The following is a 19,768-nucleotide window of genomic DNA, read 5'->3' as shown; positions in this document are numbered from 1 at the left end:
TTATACAATCCAGTTGTTCCTGTTGGGATCTCCCTAGAGTCTGCCTGCGTGGGGCCCTTTCCACAGCCCCTTGCCTGAGACTGCCATCTGTGTATTACCTTGGTCACACCTGATTCCTTTGAATCCAGAGCTGCAATAACAGGTGCCAGTGACGTGGTCACAGGTGGCATTGTTCATGCACTCACATAGCTGCTGACAGCCATAGCCAAAGGTTCCTGGGGCGCATCCTGTGTAACGTGAAGAGTTGGGTAGACAGTGAGATGCAGCCACGCTCCACCCTCCCGTCTATACGTGGGCAGCTCTGCCTCACAGACCGGAACCTACTTCTCCAGCTCCCGCTGTGCTTTGATTTGATACTTGGGGGTAGACAGCAGCTCTACCTCTGAGTTGGGGGACACCCACCCCTATTTCCATTTAACACATTTATCAGTATCCTCCACATGCCAAGCCCTAAGCTGGGTGCCATACGGGCTGCAAAGAAGGATCGAACAAGGTCTGCCTCCCTCACGACCCCTCAGGCATCTGCTGTGCCTCAACAATCCACCATCCCCACCCAACTGGGGGAAGAAACCAAACACCAATGTAGGCACGATCTTTAGCGCTTTTCCTTGGGAGTTACTCCAGAAGTCAAGGGAGCAGGGTGTGGAGCCCAGAATCGGGGGGCCCTTAGGGAGGCTTTCCCTGTGGGAGGCTGAGGCCTGGCCCTGACACCCAGGGGCATGAGTTGGGACAGCTTACTCTGCTCGCAGTGTTTCCCGGTGAAGCCTGTGCGGCAGGTGCACTTGCCGCTGATGTGGTCACAGCTGGCACCGTTCTGACACTGGCACACGCGCCCACAATCCTTCCCATAAAATGCTGCTGGGCAGCCTGGAGAAACAGGGTGGGGGCAACTGCAGAGGTGCAGCTGGGACCAGACCTGTCTCCTGCCACCTTTCTCTGAGCATGGGGTGAAGACTAGTGAGACCATGCACCTGGGCCATTCCCACACTCTGAACCCTCACACAGAGGGGGTGGCGAGTCCTTTGGACAAAGGTGTTCTGGAACTAGAAGCCAGGCTGGGGTCTCCTGGCTGTGTAGTAACAGGCCACTCCTCTTCACTCTGGGCCCCACTGTCCAAAGGTGGTCTGGTCTTGGTGATTGCTGGGGAATCAGCCAGCCCTGACCTCCCAGGACTCTGGGCTCTAACCCCTGAATCCAAACAAGCTTCTCAATCCTAGAGGTGGGAAGTGCTCCCAGCCCAGAGGCCCCTTCTCCCCCCAGCCCCTGGACCCCACCTCCCGCCTTCCAAGGAAGCCTGAACAATGCCCAAAGCAGCCTGCAGGCCGCTAAAGAGCTGGCGGCCAGGAGGCGGAGCTTACGCTGCGTGCAGAAGAGTCCGGTCCAGCCTGGGGTACAGTGGCAGGTCCCGTCCTCCGAGCTGCAGCGCGCCCCGTTGTGGCAACTGCATGTGTGGAAGCAGGCAGGGCCCCAGAACCCAGGTGGGCAAGCTGGAGGCGGGTGGGATGGGAGGGTAAGGGCAAGGCAGAGGAGCAGAGGAAAGGGAGGGAGAGGGTGGAAGGGTACACGTCAGAGTTAAGATGCCAGGATGCACCCAGGTGGCATTTCCTGACTATGGGGCGGCGGGGGGGGGGGGGGGGGGGGGGGGAGAGATCTGTATTCCCAGAATTCCTCTGTTCACTTCCTGGCCCAGCCACCCAGGATTTTCATTAAGTCCAGATTCTCAGCTCTGAGGGCTCCTTAAACCTTACCTCTTGGGAGTGACTGACTTGGAATATATATTCCAAGTGTGTGTGTGTGTGTGTGTGTGTGAGAGAGAGAGAGAGAGAGAGAGAGAGAGAGAGAGAGTAGAGAGATTGTAAACATCCTAGTTTACTATGTGAACATTGTGCGCTAACTTCCCCCTGAGGATGAGAACTTCCCCAGGGTAGGGACTCTACTCTTTTGGCTGGTGAGCTCCCTGAGGATGGCACCTGTGTCTCCATCAGAATGGAAATTCCCTCAGGCCAGACCATCTAACTGGGACCTCCCTAAGGGGTACAGGCTGGGTCTCACCCATCAGCCAAGGAGCTACACAGAGTAGTTAGATTGGATACACCTTACATGAACAGCCCCCATAATGCCCTTTCTAGGCTTAATTGGTGCCCAGGACCATTCACATGGGCCACCCACAGGATGCCCTCACCCCTATAAGGTGACTGCCCTGGCCTCACCTCACTTCCTATTCCCTAATTCCAACATGCCAGTCAGTCCTTGACCCCTCTTCTCTCCATCCAAACGTAGGGGCCACTCCTTGCTCAGGTGCTAATGGAGTATTAATTTTCAGCATTAACAATATTAATGGTACTACCAACAATATTAATACCTTTGATACTGGCAGTTAATGCCAGTGATCAATCCTAATAACTCATCATATTAGAGAGCTAAGCGGGACTCAGGTGGACATTCCTATCACAGGAGATTTCAGCTCTGGGAGGTAGAGGCACCAGTGGCAAGGAGTGGGGTGTTTGGGGGCCTTACCTGGGGTAGGGGGCATTCCCAGGAGGCAGCAGCTTACCCTGTGAGCAGTCCTTGCCAATCCATCCAGGGAAGCACTGGCAGGAGCCATCAGTGGGGCTGCAGGTCCCATTGTTGGCACAGGAGCAGAACTGGGCGCAGTCCTGCCCAAAGCGCCCTCCAGCACACACTGTGGGCACAGGACAGCTTGGTACCTGCCCTCCCATCGATACTCAGACCACCACCCACAGCTGCATTCCCAGAAGTTTCTAGACTGCAGCCTGGTCTATGTAGGAACTGCCCACCTCGGCCCTTCTCCATTTGCACAGGAATGAGTTCCCCCCTCATGCTCACAGCTGCATCCCCTCCAGCAGAGGAACTGATTGAACCCCTGGGGTAGGATCACTTGACGGAGGTCTCGCAGACACAAGTGGAGAGCTGGGAATCCCACTGCTGCACCCATCCAGTGCTCCCTGCACTGCTCCACAGCCTTCTGCCCTCCATTACCACACTCTTGCCAACATTACTAATCCCATAGCCATGAGGCAGAGGATGTTTGTAGCTGGAAGGAAAGTGACAGATAGACGCGGAAGGCAGGTCTGTCTGCTGTTTATTGGAGGACTGGCCCTGATGTCTATCCCTGTCCACCTATTTCCTCTGTTTCTCCAAATCTGACCTGTTCCTCAAGTCTAAGCTCAGCCCTGTCCTCAGGAGAGCCCCCCTGGGTCCACAGGGAGCTCTCACTCACCAAGCTTCCAAGGTATTTCCACCTTGAGTCGCTTGTAGGGTTTGGTGTCAGCCACTCCCGGAGGAGTCACTCATTGGCCCCTGGAAGAAGGGCTAGTTTCCTCAGCTAGGCCACAAGCAGCTTTAGGACTAGGTCGGAGTGTTAATCGAGCACCTACCTTTCATTCCCCCCTGCAATCCCTCCTCCACCTTCTTCCTACAGCATTAGCTCTCTGAAGCGGTTGTCTTCATGGCACACCTGAGCCTTGCCTGACATCCTCAGAGGCTCCCTGGTGCCCCAGAATAAAATCTGGATCCTAGAGATCAGCACTTAATCTGCCTCATCCAGACACATGAGCCACTAACTCACACACCACTTTCCAAATGCGCCTCATGCCTATCTTCACTCCAGCTCTTCCCTTCCCTGACCTTCATTCCAGCTGTAGAAATCCTACCCTGCCTACAGGACTCATCTCAAATGCCACCTCCTGCATGATCCCTCTGTAGGCGGCTAGTCCTTCAATATCAATTCGCTTCTTCCTTAGGCCTATGGCCCCCTGGAATAAAAAATTTATTTCCTTGGTTCCTACAGAGCATGGTGTGGCCATGGGACTACACTCTGGCCAATGGTAAGTAGAAACGTGTGTCTCTTTGCCTGTTCTCCTTGTTCAAGGATAATGTGGATTATGGATAAGAATGTTGAGTGAGATGGCTGGAGCTCAAGCAGCCATCTTTCATCAGATATGGAAGCCACGTGCTGAGGATGGGAATGGCTGAACGAGAGAGAAGGAGCCTGGGTCCCTGACATCTTTGTAGGATGTCCTACCATTCCCCAGTGGCCAACTTCTGGATCTTCTCCCTGTTTGTTTTATTTTTAATGTGTGAGGGACATAATGTTTGTCATTTTCAAACCAGATATTTTGGGTTTTTAATGTCACCTATAGCTGAACTTGGTCCTACCTAATTCACTTCCTCTTCTCTGTTCTGGGGGGCTATTTGTTCCTGTTAGAGCTTCTAGAACACTGCTAGTTTCTTCCCTGGTCTTCTGTTACTGTGGCTTGTGAGCCTGTTTCAGGCCAGGCCTGGGTTCTACCCATGTTTGTGGCCCCCACAATGCCTGGAGAAACAACAGTCTCTTAGGCACGGTGGCTGAGTGTGTGGAAATACACCAGCCACCCCTCTCCCCAATTGTCTCCCAGGTTCTGCTGTGAAAGGCAGCGCTTAAAAATTTCCCCGCTAGCCCTAGCTGGTTTGGCTCTGGATAGAGTGTCCACCTGCGGACTGAAGGGTCCCGGGTTTGATTCTGGTCAAGGGCATATGCCCAGGTTGCGGGCTTGATCCCTGGTGGGGGTGTGCAGGAGGCGGCCAATCAATGATTCTCTCTCATCATTGATATTTCTCTCCCTCTCTCTTCCTCTTTGAAATCAATAAAAAATATATGGTAAAATCAATCAATCAACAATGAAAAAAAAAAAAATGTTCCCCTCTAGACTCCAGGCTTTGTGAGGGCAGGAACTTGCTCTCTTGCTCTTGGTGCAGTCTGAGTGCCCAACACAGTACTTGGTATGCAGCAACCACGCAGGAAGCGTTGCAAAATGGCCAAAATAGGTCCAGCTGCAGCGACCTTCCAATCGTTTCTGCTAGAAGCTCCTGTCCCTTTGAGCTCCTCTCAGTTCAGCATGCTCTCCTCAAAGCCCAGTACCAGCAGCCCTACATCCTCCAGGCTCCTTGCATTCTTGTTATGGGAGAGGAACTCCACACAGAGGAATATGGGGAGGTCTTGATTCTTGAAGAGAGAAGCAACTTCCCCAGGGCCCAGGCCTCTTAAACTTTGGGCTGCACTCCCCTTTATGCAACACTACCTGGCACCCATATTGTCAGCCCTTCCCCAACCAGATTGCGGTACCTGGGATCTGTGCCTCGGATCCTTGGCCACTCTGTCTCTCCTGGACACGATTAGTGGTTGGGACAAACAGTAAAAACAGCGTGGTCCGCCAAGCTCTCCGGTCGAAAGCCTTGGGCTCAGGTTTTATATGTTCAACAAGCCCTTCTATGGCACTTCTGTGCCCCAGGCACTATTCAAAGTGCTTCACAAATAGGAGTTCAGTGAACCTGTAACACTCATTATTCTATATTTTCATTATTATTCCTTTCTATTAACTCTATTTCAGATGAGAAAACTGAGACACTGAGAGGTTAAGTAACTTGCCCAGGTCACACAGCTGGAAGTTCTGTCACTTACTGGCTAACTAGCTTTGAGCAAACCACATCACTCCTCTCAGAGTTAACCCATCTTTGAAATGGGATTTTAAGCTTCAGGCTGTGGGTTAATAGCCATGGGCAGGGTGGCTGATTGGGGCCCTGTGCTCCTGGTAAAACCCCTAGCTCCTTCCAGGGCAGGTCCACTGCCTGGAGGATGATAAACATCTCTCCTCTTTGCAGTTCAGGCTCTGGCTTCAGCTTCCTGAAAAACATGTAGTCCAGGCCCTCTGGGAGGTGTGGATTTGGGTAACTCTTCCCCCCTGTCCTGGCTAGAGCTTTCCACTCCCCCCATCTCCAAAACGAGCTCTGAGCTTCTCTAACAAGACCATCTTATCTTCTAAGTCTTTGTCACAGACACAAATCTTTGACAAATCCACCCACAGAGCTGCTAATGCGATCAGTATAATACATTAATTGGTCCACTTCTTAGCTGAATCAAGAGTGAGGAAGAGAGGGGTGGTGGAGAGAAGGGGGGGCTGGTGAAAAGAAAACATCTGGTTATATTTAATCTATGTTTAATGATTCTGCATGAGCAATGTCTGTAATTTGTAACTCGCTGGAAAGCTGGTCATTAGAAAGTGTCAGTTCAATTTTTTACAAGGTTTGAGACTTAACCAGGGCAGTTGCCATTAATAGCAAACTCTATTAGATCTATATGTGGGAAATACACATTAGGCCAGTGGGCGATAAATCAGACATCGCAGGATCTGAGCGTTACTCCTCGGGCTGCTTAGGTCCTAATTTAGACTCAGCCTATCTGTATTGATGGCGGGGTCTCTGGTGTTTAATAAGTAAACCTCGGTGTGTCAGGTTATGATTAAGCTGTCCTAGGAGGGCTGCAAGCAAATGAAACTGTCACATATGTTTCCCTGGGGCCCAAACTTCTCATGACCTCAGAGCATCATGGAGTAAACTTTTCACTCATACATATTAACGGCCCATCCACTTATAAAAATAGACCAGCTCAGTGGTGATTATTCATCAAAAGAATCAGTTCCCTGGGAGGTAGTCAGCTCTCAGTGAAGTATTTAAGCAGAGGCCAGATGAGATTCCTGCACAGATGACCTTGACATTGCTTTTAGCTCTAAGTTTACCTTAGTCTAAGATCCCTTTCCTCCTTCCAGGTTAGAGTGCAAATTCTGTAACCTTGTGTTCAAAGCTGTTCCAAAGGCCCCGACCACCTCCTCAGCCCTTTCCCATCCCCGGCTCCGCCATCCTTCAGCTATTTCCTACTGCTGGGCAGTCGCGTGGCCGCTACCCTGTGCTTTGACCAGGCTGTTTCCTCTACCCAAATGCCTTTCTTCCTTCTCTGCCTTTCAAGCTGAGGCCCAGTGAGGTCCTGCCCAGCATGGAGCCATCTCCCAAATGCACACTGCCCTGGGGACACTAAGCCGGGGGCTGCAATAAGCAGTGGTGTGTGCTGGAGCCAGCTTCGACCTTTGCACTGTTGTTAAATATTCAGGATTTCTGTGACAGGTGTTAAACTACTGGAATCAGCCATAGTGGGAATATTTTATAGAAATTTGCAAACATTATAAATCAGAGCTCTCCCCCGCAGAGAGCCAGTTTAGCAGCACACCAAAGCAAATACACTTTGAGTGGTAGGGGTTGGCTGGAGTTGGCGTTGGGAAGGGTTCTGCAGCTGAGACAGGAAAGGGGGTGTTGTGTGATTAGTGATGTTGGCCTGAGTGCGAGGGGAGGAGGACTGCAAAGTTGCCATCTCCAGCTGAAGCCAGAACCGACTCCTCTGAGCTCCCACAGCTTTCTCTGCCTCTACCACTGAGCCCTCGTGTAAGCCATGAGGACCTCACCTACGCTTGTTTTATTTTTCATCCACTTAGCACGAGCTTTGGCATCAGAATTTGTTTCTTGCTCTGCCACTTGCTAGCTGTGAGACCTTCGAGAAATGATTTGACCTCTGAGCCTGTGCCTTTAACTGCATCATGGCTTTGTCTTATGCCTTGTGGTGCCCAGGTCTTAGAAAGGTAGGCCCAAGCCCTGAAGAGGCAAGGAGCTGCCTCCACAGATTATGATGAGACTCCCAAACTCTTCCCTCCCTCCCTCCCAGGACTCCTCACCTCCCTGGCTCCCATCCCCCCTGGGACAGTACCTTGGTTGCAGAGGGCTCCGGAGAATCCGGGGAGGCACTCACAGACGCCGCTGACATGGTGGCAGGGCCCGCTGCTGTGCACGCAGAGGGGGCACGGCTGGGCGCAGCTGTGGCCATAGAACCCAGGGGGGCAGACTGGGGGTGATGGGGAGATGTGGTCAGCAGCCCAAAGGGCCTCAGCCAGCCTGGTCACCCTTCCAGTTCCACATAGTGATGAATGGAGGCTCCTCAAAAATACCGGGAGAGCCACACCCACCGCACCTTGGAGGGCCTGTCTCTTCGTACAGAGAAGAGCTGTGGTCTGGTCCTCTTTCCATGGAGGAACTGGGCTGGGCCCTGAACTTGGGGGCAGAAAAGCCAGGGAGAGAGGGGACTAGAGGAAGGGCAGGACTAGTTCTAAATGGGAATGGATGGGAGGATGAGGTGACTGAGGTGAGGTCTGAGGATGGAGAAAGGGGGCTCAGCCTTACTTCTCTGGCATAAGGGTCCTCGGAAGCCAGGGGCACACTCGCAGCTCCCATCCTCTGGGGAGCAGGAGCCGCCGTTCTCGCAGCTGCAGGAGACGGAGCAGTTGGGGCCCCAGCGACCAGGTGGACACGTGCTGTCACAGCGGATGCCTGTGGGCCAGAGGCAGACTCAGGTCAGCGGTAAGAGGGGTAAGGGAAAAGGAAGAACAATGGGCCCAGCTGGCATGGCTCAGTGGTTGAGCGTCAGCCTATGAACCCGGAGATCATGGTTCGATTCCTGGTTGGGGCACATGCCTGGGTTGCGGGCCTATTGGGGAGTGCAGGAGGCAGTCAATCAATGATTCTCTCTCATCATTGATGTTTCTATTTTTCTCTCCCTCCCTTCCTCTTTGAAATCAATAAAAAAAATTTTTTTTTAAAGGAAGAATGGTGGGAAGGGGCACCATGCAGTATGAGAGGTGGAGGCAAACAGTGCATCTAGGAATGTAGAAGAAAAACCAAGGCTTGGTCTATCAGGGAGGGCTTCCAGGAAGAGGTGATGCCATAACTGAGTCCTAAGGGCTAAGGGGAAACTGACCAGGTAAAGGAAACCCTATGTGCAAAGAACAGGAGGCAGGAGAGAGAGAATCATGCCTTGAAAGAAAAAATAGTTCTGTGTAATCCTATATAATAAAAGAGAAACATGTAAATTGACCACCCCTCCACTACACTCACCAGCCAATCAGGAGTGAGTATAAAAATTAACCCAACAAAGATGGCGGGTTAATTGCATACACAGGCACCAGGCGGAGAGCAGAGCAGGAGAGCCAGCGGAGAGTGGAGCGGCTTGGGGAACTTGGCTCCCCAAGCCGCTAGACAGAGAGCAGAGAGGGAGAGCTGGCGGTTTGGAGGACTTGGCAGAGCAGGAGGCTTGGGATGGAGATAGAGCAGGAAGGGAAAACCCAGAGCACGGGGAGCACCAGGAATGCTGGGAGTAGTAGTTCTGGTGGCAGAGATCTCAGACACTAGAGCAAAGTGATCCTGGAGCAAGTTACTGTTGCGGTGGGGGATGGAAGGAAAGCAAAGGTGAGAGACATAAGTAAAATCAGAGTGTCTAGGAAAAATTAAAGGGAAGATATCCTAAAACTTCCAGGAAATCTCCACCAATGAAGCAAAGAAAAAAAAAAAGCCTCTATTATCCTGTGAGCAACAAACCAAACTGGGTTGGGGTCTCAGACAATTCGCTCATATGATTGCAAAGACAGACAGAAACTCCTGGATTGGAGAGGCCTCCCCTGAGGGCTCCCAGATTGGAGAGGGTGCAGGTTGGGCTGAGGGACCCACCACCCCCCGTGCACGAATCTTCATGCACCGGGCCCCTAGTAAAGTATAAAATGAGATTTGGCAAAGAGATGTGATTGTGGGAATAAGGGACCAGATCATGAAGGGCCTCCTTCATTTTTTGACATATTAGCTGGTAACTAAGGTTAGGCCTGGGAAAAACCAACTATGGGGCAAGTGAGTGCTGTTATGGGGGTTGCACACACTGGGAGTGAGCTTCTGGCCCACCCATGTTAGCCCAGGAGCCACTGGTTCTCCCTGGGTCCCAGCCAGCCAGCTCAGGCTGGGGCCCAGAGAGTGGGTGGGGTCTTTTCAGATTCTTTGACCATAGTCCTCGGTGCAATATGTATTTTATATCATAGGTGCACACATATATATAATAGAAACCAAGCCTTTGAAAAATGACATTTACTGTATATGATGCACTCTGATATTTTCTCTGCACTGTGATATATTCTATTAAGAAAAAAGAAAGCTAGTTGTGACCAACAAATGAATTTAATGACCTTCAGTTTGACAAATGGTGGTCTAAGGGGGGTGGGTGGAATTTCTAACAAAGAGGAGCAAGGCCTACACATTCTTTTAGAGCTGAGAGGAAATTATGTGCTGGGGGTGATTACCTCCAAAGGCTAAGCAGGAATTTGAAAAGGCCCCAGCTCTGGGGTGGGGTTTGTTTCCAGGAAGAACGTCTCACTTGTATTAATTAACTGAATGGACTGGTGGATCCTAGAGACCTGCGTGGCTTTGGAAGGTGAATATCAGAAGCTCAGAAAATCAGAATTAGTTTAAAAATCATGTCTGCCTTGTTACCATGAATGACAGGGATTTTGAGAGGAAAAAAAAGGGAGGAAGACAGGCCCACTGAACACAGCTAGTCCTAGCCGCGGAGGGAGAGCAGTGTGACCAATTTAGCTGCAATTGTACAAGCCCACCTGGGCCGGCGGGGAGAGAACAGACAGGCGGGGAAGCAACAGGCTCCACTCATCCTCCAGCGCCCGTCCAGCCTGGTGCCTGCTCCCTCTCCCGGACACAGGTGTCTGTGTGGAAGGGGAGGGGCAGCTTCTCCCCAGGAAACGGGATCTCTCCCCAGTGGGAATCTGGGGGCCACACTCTACCCCTAGATGGAGGCCTCTCCCTGGGGAGTGTTGGGTGGGCAGAGGTGAGTCCTGGACCTGCAGCATGGACTGACTGCAGGGGAGCCTGGGGAAGGGGACACCAGGAAGCTGTGCAGAACCAGAGGTTGCCATCTGCCCCAAGGAATTCCTTTGCCCTCGGCTGTTGAACACCCAGGCTGCTAACCCCCAGGGACTCTCCCTGCTTCACTTTTCAGGACCCTCCACACATCTGTATTGGGGTAAGAATCCACATACTGTGACTTCTAGCTCATGCCCCAAGGCCAGCAGCAACTCAGCAGCCCTCATCCTTTAGGGTCTCCTTCTCCAGGAAGCCTTCCTGGATGTCTGCCCAGGGATTCAAGCATCTAATTGATAGTCACCAACATACAGCTCTGTCCCCACCTATTGTTTGAATGTTTCATATATAGGAGTCCTGTCTCCCCTGCCAGCAATTTGAAGACAGAGATCCTGGTCTCCTGACACTTTTGATACTTCTAATGGACGGGGATGCCGTCTTGGTCATTTTTGCATCTCTGCTGCCCAGCACAGTGTGTGACACACCATGGGTGCTCAGGGACTACTGCTCTTTTTGAGTTTTTCCATTCACTGTGGGTAGGACTGACACAGTGCTGGACACATGGTAGCCGCCAAATGAAGACTTGGTGAATGCTTGAGTCAGGGAATGCTAACTGAATGAGTAAATGGCTCCCCCTGAAAATGGAATCCTGTGTCTTCCATCCTTGCCACTAATGTCCTGAGACCTTGGGCAACTCCCTTTCCTTATCTGTAGCAGGAACAGGTTGGAATATTTCATCTTCAAGGTCTCCTTCACTTTGAGAGGAAAAACCATATATGGTTATAGGCCAGCTCCTTTCAATTTATCTCAAGAAACATGTTGTAAGCACCTACTATGTGCAGGGCAAGATGAATTAGTCACGAGGCCAGTCGTCAGGAAGCCTGTGGCTCATGGGGGCAAGGGGAGAAGACATGCACACACTTTGGGCCCAGAAAACCTGGTGTGGCGCCAGGCACAAGCACTGTGCCAGGGGCTGGGGAGGGGCCACTGAGCAGGCGGCTGGGGCCTGCCCCCCATCCCCTCCCTATCTCTCCTCAGTCCCCTTCTGCATGATAAACCCCAGGACATCAATCGCTCCTTTGAAATGTCTTCAGGACCATGTTTGGGGAAATTAGCTTTAGAACAGCAGAGGCTTTCCTGAAAGGCTGTCCATCAAAGACAGGATTTCTAAGCGCCAGATGTCATTAAAATCTTACCGGCGCACTTGAAATTAAGGCAATGAAAAATTAAAGTGGATTTCTACTTGGCTCCAGCTAAGAGTCTAAGGTGCCAGGGTCCTGAAGGGCAGGGCAAGGGGAGCCAGGTCGAAGAGTCCGCCGAGGAGGCAATGTCCCTGGCCCTGGGCTGCTCAGAAGCTTTCTGCTTACAGAGAACAGAGGCTGCTCGGCAGCCCGGTGTGAATTATTTATCTGAGGACATCCACTGCCAGCAATGCCTGCATTTCTTTCTCCTTGGGCCTGGCTAGTGGGTTCATTCACGCAGTCCATCATTATTCAGCACTTCCTGTATTCAAGGTTTACATTTACTGAGCACTTACTATGTGCCAGGTACTGTTAGCACTCACAGGTATTAATTCATTTAAGCTTCAAAAGGACCCTGTTGTCTCAAGGATTACAATTATCTGCATTTTATGAATGGAGAATCCAGGCCCTGAGCAGTTAAAGGGCCTGCCCAAGGTCACAATCCCGAACAGCCTGGCTGCGCTCTTAACCGCCGTGTTCTCCGTATCTCCGTGTGTGGCAGGCAGTGGACACAGTGGCGAACCAGGCGGATGTGGTCCCTTCCTCCACAGAGCTGGTGGTGGAGGCGGGGAGGCAGATAATAAACAAATAGCTACAATTGCGGTTTGTTCTGCAAAAGGCAAAATGTAGGGTATTATGAGAAGAGATAAAGGTTAAGGGGTGGGTTGTAGCTGGGGGAGAGAGCCTTGCCAGAGGAAATGACCTTGGAGTTGAAATCTGGTGGAGGAGAAGGCGTTATCAAGTGCAGAGACGGGGGAGTGATCCTGGCGGAGGGACTAGCTTAGGAAGGCCTGGAGGCAGGAAGGCCGTCGGCCTGGGCGGCTGGAACAGTGAGTGATGGGAGGGGGCAAAGGAGAGGTAGAGGAGTTGGGCCGACGCCAATTTCATGTGGGCCCCAGGCCATCTTAAGGATTCTAGATTTTATATGAATGCCATGGGAAGCCATGGAGGCATTCTGAGCAGGGACTGATGTGAAAGGATCTGGGTTTTGAAAAGTTCACGTTGGCCACCCTGTGCAGAATGGATGCGGCTGGGCAAGAGGGGAGGCGCAGAGACCAAGCAGGAGGCCAAGGCAGTGCCGGCTGAGAGACAGGGCCTGGTGGGCCAGAGTGGGGCAGTGGGAGGGAGAAAAGTGATGGATGACAGGTCATGTAGAGACGAGCCTGGGCTAAAGAGGAAGTTCCTGGTCTCCCTCTGCACCATAGCTTCTGCAAACACCTACATCCACCAGGGGTCAGCCTTTGTCTGATTCTTCATTGGTGTGCCCCTTCCTCTTAGGAGAGAGCCTGCACAAAGGTGTTCAATAAATATTTGTTTACTCAAATCGAGTGGAATGGAGAACTGAAGCCCAGGAAATAAAGGGAAAGGTACATATTTAGGAAGCAAGAGGAAGTAATGAAGGAGAGAGAGCAGTCAAGAGAAGAAAGAAAATACCAAGAGCCCAGTTTCCCAGGACTTGGGTGGTGATGAGGCCGAAGGGGGTTACCTGTCCATCCTGCCAGGCAGCAGCAGTGGCCTGTCACAGGATCGCAGCCATCGGCGTGGCTGCAGTCACAGCGCTCACTGCAGTTCGGCCCAAATGTGCCATCCTGTGGACAGAGGGGAGAGAGAAATGATCAGATCTAGCTCCCCAGAGCCCCACACACTTCTGTTGGAATTTGATGACAAAACTGAGCCACTGCCCCACAAGGGCGCACAGAGACTCCGGCTGGGGCGCAGTGGGAACACTTTTTATGACTGGGTAACCCCACGGCCAGGAAGCCCCTCCAAGGAATTCTCTGGCTGCTTTAACAAGAGCATGGGGTTTGGAAGGAGGGAGGTGATGGTCCCGCCCTGCTTCTCAGTGGTCAAGTTCTGAGGGCTGTAATGACTATCCATTAAAACTGTAAATGGAAATGCACTTTGCAAATTGCAACACATCAATCACATGAGGAGTGACTGATTCATTCTTTGTTACTAGGGAAGAGGTGGTGACTAACACGTGCTGGGTGCTCATTAGGTATCAAGAGCCTTATGTTCTCTCCACAATGACTCTATGCAATGGTTCCATTCTACTCACAATTTAGAGGAGAAACATGGTTAGGGAAGGGAAGTATCATGCCCAAGGTAATATAGCTAGGAGGTGGCAAAGACAGGGTTTGCACCCAGGACTGTAGGACTCATGCAACGACATCACATCAGTTGGTTTAACTTAGTCATATCTTAGACTGAGACCCAGTGGTTACGTCTGGTGGTTATTGCTGGATAGTGCTTGGTTCAGGCCTCCCACACCCCAATCATAAAATGATAGACGCTGGAAGCAGAAAGAAGCTAAGACATGATCTATCAAGGCAACTCTGATGGATTAGGAAGGGCCGTCCTTTAGCACCGTATTGCGAAGGATTCTGAAGCTGCATTTGGGCTCAGGTAAACATGCGAGTCAACTAATGTTTACCGAGAGCTGCAAGGGGCAAGGGGTGCCACATCACCGTATCTGCCAAGTATTTGCCATTTTATAGATGAGAGGGCTGAGACCTGAAGGAGGAAAGTGGCCACAGAGAGGTTTAGGGCTGAGACCTGATCTAAGGTTTCCATCTGTGCTCTTCTCTGTGGACAAAATAACTCCGGGGAAAGGGTATGAGGGGATGCTGGGCCCACAAGGTCCTTTGCAGCCCTGGACACTCACCGGGCAGGGCAGCTCGCAGGTGTCTCCCAGCCAGCCGGGGGTGCAGGAGCAGGAGCCATCTGTGGGGCTGCAGGCCGCCCCATTGGCACAGGTGCAGCTCTCGTTGCAGTTCAGGCCCCAGGTCCCGCCGGGACAGGGCAGGGTGCAGTCGAGGCCCTGCCACCCTGAGGGAGGGAAAGGCTGTCGGCTCTCCATTCAGGCCCAGCACAGCCTTCTGCTCACGCTCCCCAGCTCTGTACAGGGCATCCTGCCCAAACCCAAACCTCTCAGGTCGCTGGGTTAGAACACACATTCCACAGAGTCCACTCCGCCCGTGCTGGGTGGCTGTGACGGCTGTTAGGAGAGCTGGGGCTGGGATGCGGGTCTCCTGCCTCCCAATTCTCACTGTTTTTGCGTGGGCTGATGAGGCCACCTGGGATAGGGGACCAGCTGAGGAGGGAAGGGCTGTCTCAGCCCAGGTGGAATCAGCCAGCCGATCTCAGGGCCGTTTGTTTTGGGGACGGCCTGATTTCCCACTCTGAGGCTGGTCACTGGCCTGCTTGCCTTTGGATCCTTTTCTCCCTCCCCTGCTCTGTTCTATGTCCCAGGGGGGCCGACCCCTGCAGCTGCATCGCCCAAGACCCCCTCCGCTGGCTCCCAGATGGGCTTGCTGATGGGAGACCTGGCCCACAGACCGGAGTGCGGGAGCAGGCGAGACACCAGGTGTCTCCTATTTCTCTGCCTTGAGCCTCTAGTGGGGCTGTGTCTCCTTCGTGCTCCAGCTCTATTGTGCTGTCCCTCTGTCCGTGCCCCAGCTCCACCAGGTGGCCCTCACTCCCAGGAGTGGCAGCAGATCCTCCCACAGTTGCTAATCTCTGGTTGCTCACCTACCCTTATACCTCCTTCAGCTCTTCTCACATCAGGTAGCAAATCCCCTTTATTTCATTCCCACTGTTGAAGCCCCCGGCCTGGGTTTTGGTGGCTGGAACCTGATATACAGGCTCCCTGACCCTGCGTGTGGGTGGATGGGGCAGGAGCAGCCCAGACCCCCCCATTGGTGGCCCCCCTGGGGAGTGTGCACACCTGAAGGGGGTGGGATTGGGAAAGAAGGCACGTTACCTTCCTTGCAGGTACAGGAGCCGTCTACTGGGGAGCAGGTGCCACCGTTGTTACAGCTACAAACAGATGAACAGTTGGGGCCGTAGGTCCCTGCTGCACAGGGAACTGCACAGACCTCTCCCTGGAAAAAGAGGTGAATTTTGGATCAGAGGTTGCCCCATGCTGGGTGGCTGTGACCGGCGAATAATGACCCTTAACCAAGATGTCTATGTTCTGGAATCTGTATGTTAGCTTACGGGGCAAAAGGGACTTTGCAGATGTGATTAGGACCTTGAGATGGAGAATCTTGGATTATCCAGGTGGACCCAATCTAATCACATGAGCCTTTAGAAGTCAAAGATAATTAAAAGGGTAGCCTGGAGATGTTCTCCACCTGCCTTTGAAGATGGAGGCGGGAGCCACAAGTCAAGGGAAAAAAGGAGGGACCTCAGTCCTACAACCCTAGTAACTGAATTCTGCCAGCAACTGACGGAGCAGGAAATAGATTCTCCCCTAGAGCCTCTAGAAGGAACACAGCCTGCCAACACCTTGACTTTAGGCCTTAGTAGACCCGTACTAGACTTTTGACCCACAGAAATGTGAGATAATACATTTGTTTTGTTTGAAGCCACTAAATTTGTGCTAATTTGTTATAGCAGTAATAGAAAACCAATACAGCGATCCTTACCAGTTGGGGGAGAGTCAGGCTTCCAGACCACAGCTCCAGGATGGGCAAAGCCCCCAGGGAGCTTCACCTCTGAGTCTGTATTAGGTCACAGCAGCCCAGAATTGAACCCTTTTCCTCTCAGTCTTATTTGATTGTCAACAGCAACCCCAAGACACAGATAGTAATTTCCTATTCCTATTCACCTGAACCTCAGAGAAGTTAAATGTACTAGCAAGTAATAATAGCTAATGCTTATTAAGTGCTTTCTCAATATCGGGCACCATGCATCCATCATCACATTTAATCCTCACAGGACCCTCAGGAGATAGGAACTGTCGTCTCAGCAGTATTCGTACTTAATAGATAGAACAATTGTATGGAGAAGTTAGGTAACTTAGCCCAGGTCATAGAGCTAAAAATGGTTGCTCTCTATTTGAACCCAGGCTGGCTGCTTACGCCTTCTGTTCCCAGGTGCCATAAACTGGCTCCCCTGGAACGCATTCTCGGAGATGGAGGTTAGCAAGCTCTTGAGGGGAAGGGGAGCAGGACTGGGCAGAGGGAGAAGCTGCACTGAGGTGCAGTAGCAACAGGACTGATCTTTGGGGAAGCTCTAGAGCTGGGATGGCCCTTAGACTTGTCCCACCAGGGGAAAGGGAGGGAGGGCCTAAATACCCCACCAGTCATTGGATCTCCACTGCCCTGGGGAAGGGGGCATTTCAGGTGAAGCTCTTGGCTGAGGGCCATTTCTGGAGAGGGACTCAGCCTGAAGCCCCCACGTTTCCTGCAGCTGGGGAGGAAGGAGTGCCTCCATCCTAAATTGTGAATTTGGGTAGCCTACTATGGCAGCCACTACACCAGGCCTCCTTGGTGGGCTAATAGCTCCAGGAGGGAGTTCAGAGTGAGGGCAAGTCACAGAGCAGTAGGGCCAGGAGAGGGATTTCAGAGGCCTTGAGGTGGGGGTGGAGGGAGCCCTCAGTTAATCAGAGAAGAGGGGGGTCAAGGCAGTCAAGTGGGAAGAGTGTGGACAAGAGTGCAGAGGAATATGAGAGTGAAGAATGTTCCAGGGATAGCTGGAGGGAGGTGATTGGTGTAGGAAGCGGGAGGGAGATATCTAAAAGGGGAGTTGGGAGCCTTGAATGCCAGGTAAGGGAGTCTGGGCTTTGTTCTCTGAGTCCCCCAGGACATGCCTTCCTCACTCAGAACCTACTCTGGAGCTATCTGCTCTAGAGAAGGTGGTCACTGGATATTGAATTCCCACTGCATTCCCCAGGGAGTGTCTCCAGCCAGCTTCTCGGGTCTTACACCCAGGCTTACTGTGGGAATGCTGAGCAGATGGGACCAGGAGACCAGAGCTTGTCTGGGCCCCACTAGCTGTGTTACACGGGATAGGTTACTGCCCCTCTCTGAGCCTTTGTTCCAGCATCAGTGAAAATGACAGGTCTGAAGTAGAGGAGCTCACTATTAACTCGAAGGATCCCAGGCAGCTGGCCTCACCCCCATTTAGGCCACAGAGAGACCCAAGATTACGTATGAGCCGTGTTGGGGGAGGCTCCTCTCCAGCCCTTTCCTCCTCCTGGCTCACGAGCACTGGCTGGGTCAGGAAGGAGAGACTGGGGAGTGCAGAGTCCTGCACCAGAAGGTTCCACAGTTCCCACTCTTTCCCCTGCCAGTCCCTGGCAGGCCCTGACCAGCCTGAGTCTGCCAGCACTCCCATTACCCAGATCACTCTAATTTCCCCAAGATTACAAATAGCCCATAGAGCATATTTACTCTCTGAGAGCCTTGGCCCGGGTGCAAATTGCATGCACAGTTCATGATTTTCTCTGCATGAGTTTACATTGAGAGCGGTTTCTCTCCTGGTGCCCTCATTCATGTCCCCGATCCTGGGAGGCCGCCAGGGGCCTGTGCGCCCAGCTCAGGGTCTGCTGGTGGGGCTCAAAGAAAACTCTCCACCTGGCCCTGCTCCAGGGGCCAAGATGCAGAGCACCCCGCTGGAAATACCTGCTCCCCAGAATGCTGCACCTGGGCCCCATTTCCCCCAGCACAGCCCATGCAAGGATATGGACAGAGTGTGGTCTTACAACAGCCCTGGGAGGTCACCAGGTTGAGAGGACTTTTTGCTTCCCAGAGAAAGAGACGGAAACTCAGAGGGCCAGTGAATTATCCAGGGTCCCACAGTGTATTAGTGAGGGTGAAGGAGCAAAAACCAGACCTTCCTTCCAGAGTGGGGGCAGAGCCCAATGGTTAGAAAACAGACTCTGGTGTCATCCTACCATCCTACCTTGTGCAATTTACTAAATCACTCGGGAACTCGGTTCCTCCATCTGTAAAATGGGAATAATAATATCCCTCCTTCATAGGATTATTAATAGGATTACATTAGCTATCATATGTGAACCAGATAGAGCAGTGCCTGGCAGTCAGAAAGCACTATAAAAGCTATTATTACTGTGCCCTGGTTGGTGTGGCTCAGCAGTTAGAGCGTCCAAAGGGTCTCAACGGGTTTGATTCCTGATCCAGGGCACGTACCTAGGTTGCAGGTTAGCTCCCCTCTCCCCCTACCCCCATGCTGGAGACAACCAGTCAACGTGTCTCTCTCAGGTAGATGTTTCTCTCTCTCCCTCTCTCTCTCGCCCTCTCCTCTTCCCTCCCTCCCTTTCACTCTCTCTGAAAAGCAATGGAAAAAAATGTCCTCATGTAAGGATAACATTTAAAAAAAGCTATTATTACTGCAAAGAAGTAGTATCTCTTATGAAAAGAATACACAAAAACCTCCAAGGTTTCAGCAGAAGACAGCTCTGGAGGAGGGATCCACCTCTCACTCAGTGAACAAATTCCTGGGCCCATTTCCTGCCACCTCCTTCAGGCTGGCTCCCTGGTTCCCCTCCTCATAGGTGAATAGGCTGGAACTTTACCATAACACACCAAGGGCATGGTCTTGGGGGACAGAATGAAGGGCTACCATGTGCCAGGAGCTGTTCCCAGAACTTTCTATTAGTTTACTCCTAGTAGCCACAATGTCCAAATGGGGAAGCGGGCAGTTTCTAGAATGCACAGTTCTGCCCAGCAGGCAGGTGAGCTCAGTACAGCTAACGGAGCACTCCCCTTCCTCCACCTTGGTGTCCTGACTCCGACCTGGTTCAAACTCCTCAGCAAGCACAAGGACTAACAGTTGAACTTTTTGTCAAATTCCCTACCTTCTGGCCTCTGATCGCGATTGCCATGCCAAACAAGCTAATAATCAGCCTAACTTCTCAGGTTTAGACTAATAGCTCTGCCCCCCCTCAGAGCATCCCCCGGCCTAGGCCTGGTGATTCCCAGGGTGCCTGTGCCAACCCCCCAACACATCGGCCATTGTCTCAACCACATACTTCCCTGGTTTGGGGGACCACCAGCAGGCCTTAGTCATGATGGCCTGTGTGGCACCCAAGTCTACAGAGGTCATTATTTATGTCTGCACATGCTTAGGTAATCAGGGCACACACCTGTGAGACTCAGAGTGTTTGTCTCTGGGGGTATCTGTTTATACATCTGTGTAGATTCGGGTAT

The 19,768-nt window shown here is 52.1% G+C and overlaps 1 protein-coding gene across 3 annotated transcripts in view; it reads right to left on the bottom strand.

Moving 5' to 3' along the window:
- MEGF11 (multiple EGF like domains 11) overlaps positions 1-19,768 on the bottom strand; it is a 232,459-nt gene that overhangs the window by 15,823 nt on the left and 196,868 nt on the right. For 2 of the 3 annotated variants that reach the window (XM_028141887.2, XM_008139107.3), the window contains exons 10-18: positions 15,574-15,694; positions 14,476-14,639; positions 13,297-13,399; positions 8,062-8,208; positions 7,592-7,726; positions 2,555-2,683; positions 1,359-1,487; positions 739-867; positions 99-227 (exon numbers count right to left, since the gene is read on the bottom strand). In XM_028141887.2, the coding sequence (XP_027997688.2) occupies positions 99-227; positions 739-867; positions 1,359-1,487; positions 2,555-2,683; positions 7,592-7,726; positions 8,062-8,208; positions 13,297-13,399; positions 14,476-14,639; positions 15,574-15,694 (1,186 nt within the window). Of the gene's footprint in view, positions 1-98; positions 228-738; positions 868-1,358; positions 1,488-2,554; positions 2,684-7,310; positions 7,370-7,591; positions 7,727-8,061; positions 8,209-13,296; positions 13,400-14,475; positions 14,640-15,573; positions 15,695-19,768 lie in introns of those variants that run through there. The other variant, XM_054716115.1, reaches the window with a different exon arrangement.

Source organism: Eptesicus fuscus, chromosome 5 (genome assembly GCF_027574615.1).
Source record: "Eptesicus fuscus isolate TK198812 chromosome 5, DD_ASM_mEF_20220401, whole genome shotgun sequence".
In the NCBI taxonomy this organism is placed as follows: Eukaryota; Metazoa; Chordata; class Mammalia; order Chiroptera; family Vespertilionidae; genus Eptesicus; species Eptesicus fuscus.
Note: the sequence above shows the minus strand (reverse complement) of the source record. Positions and strands in the feature narration are given on the sequence as shown.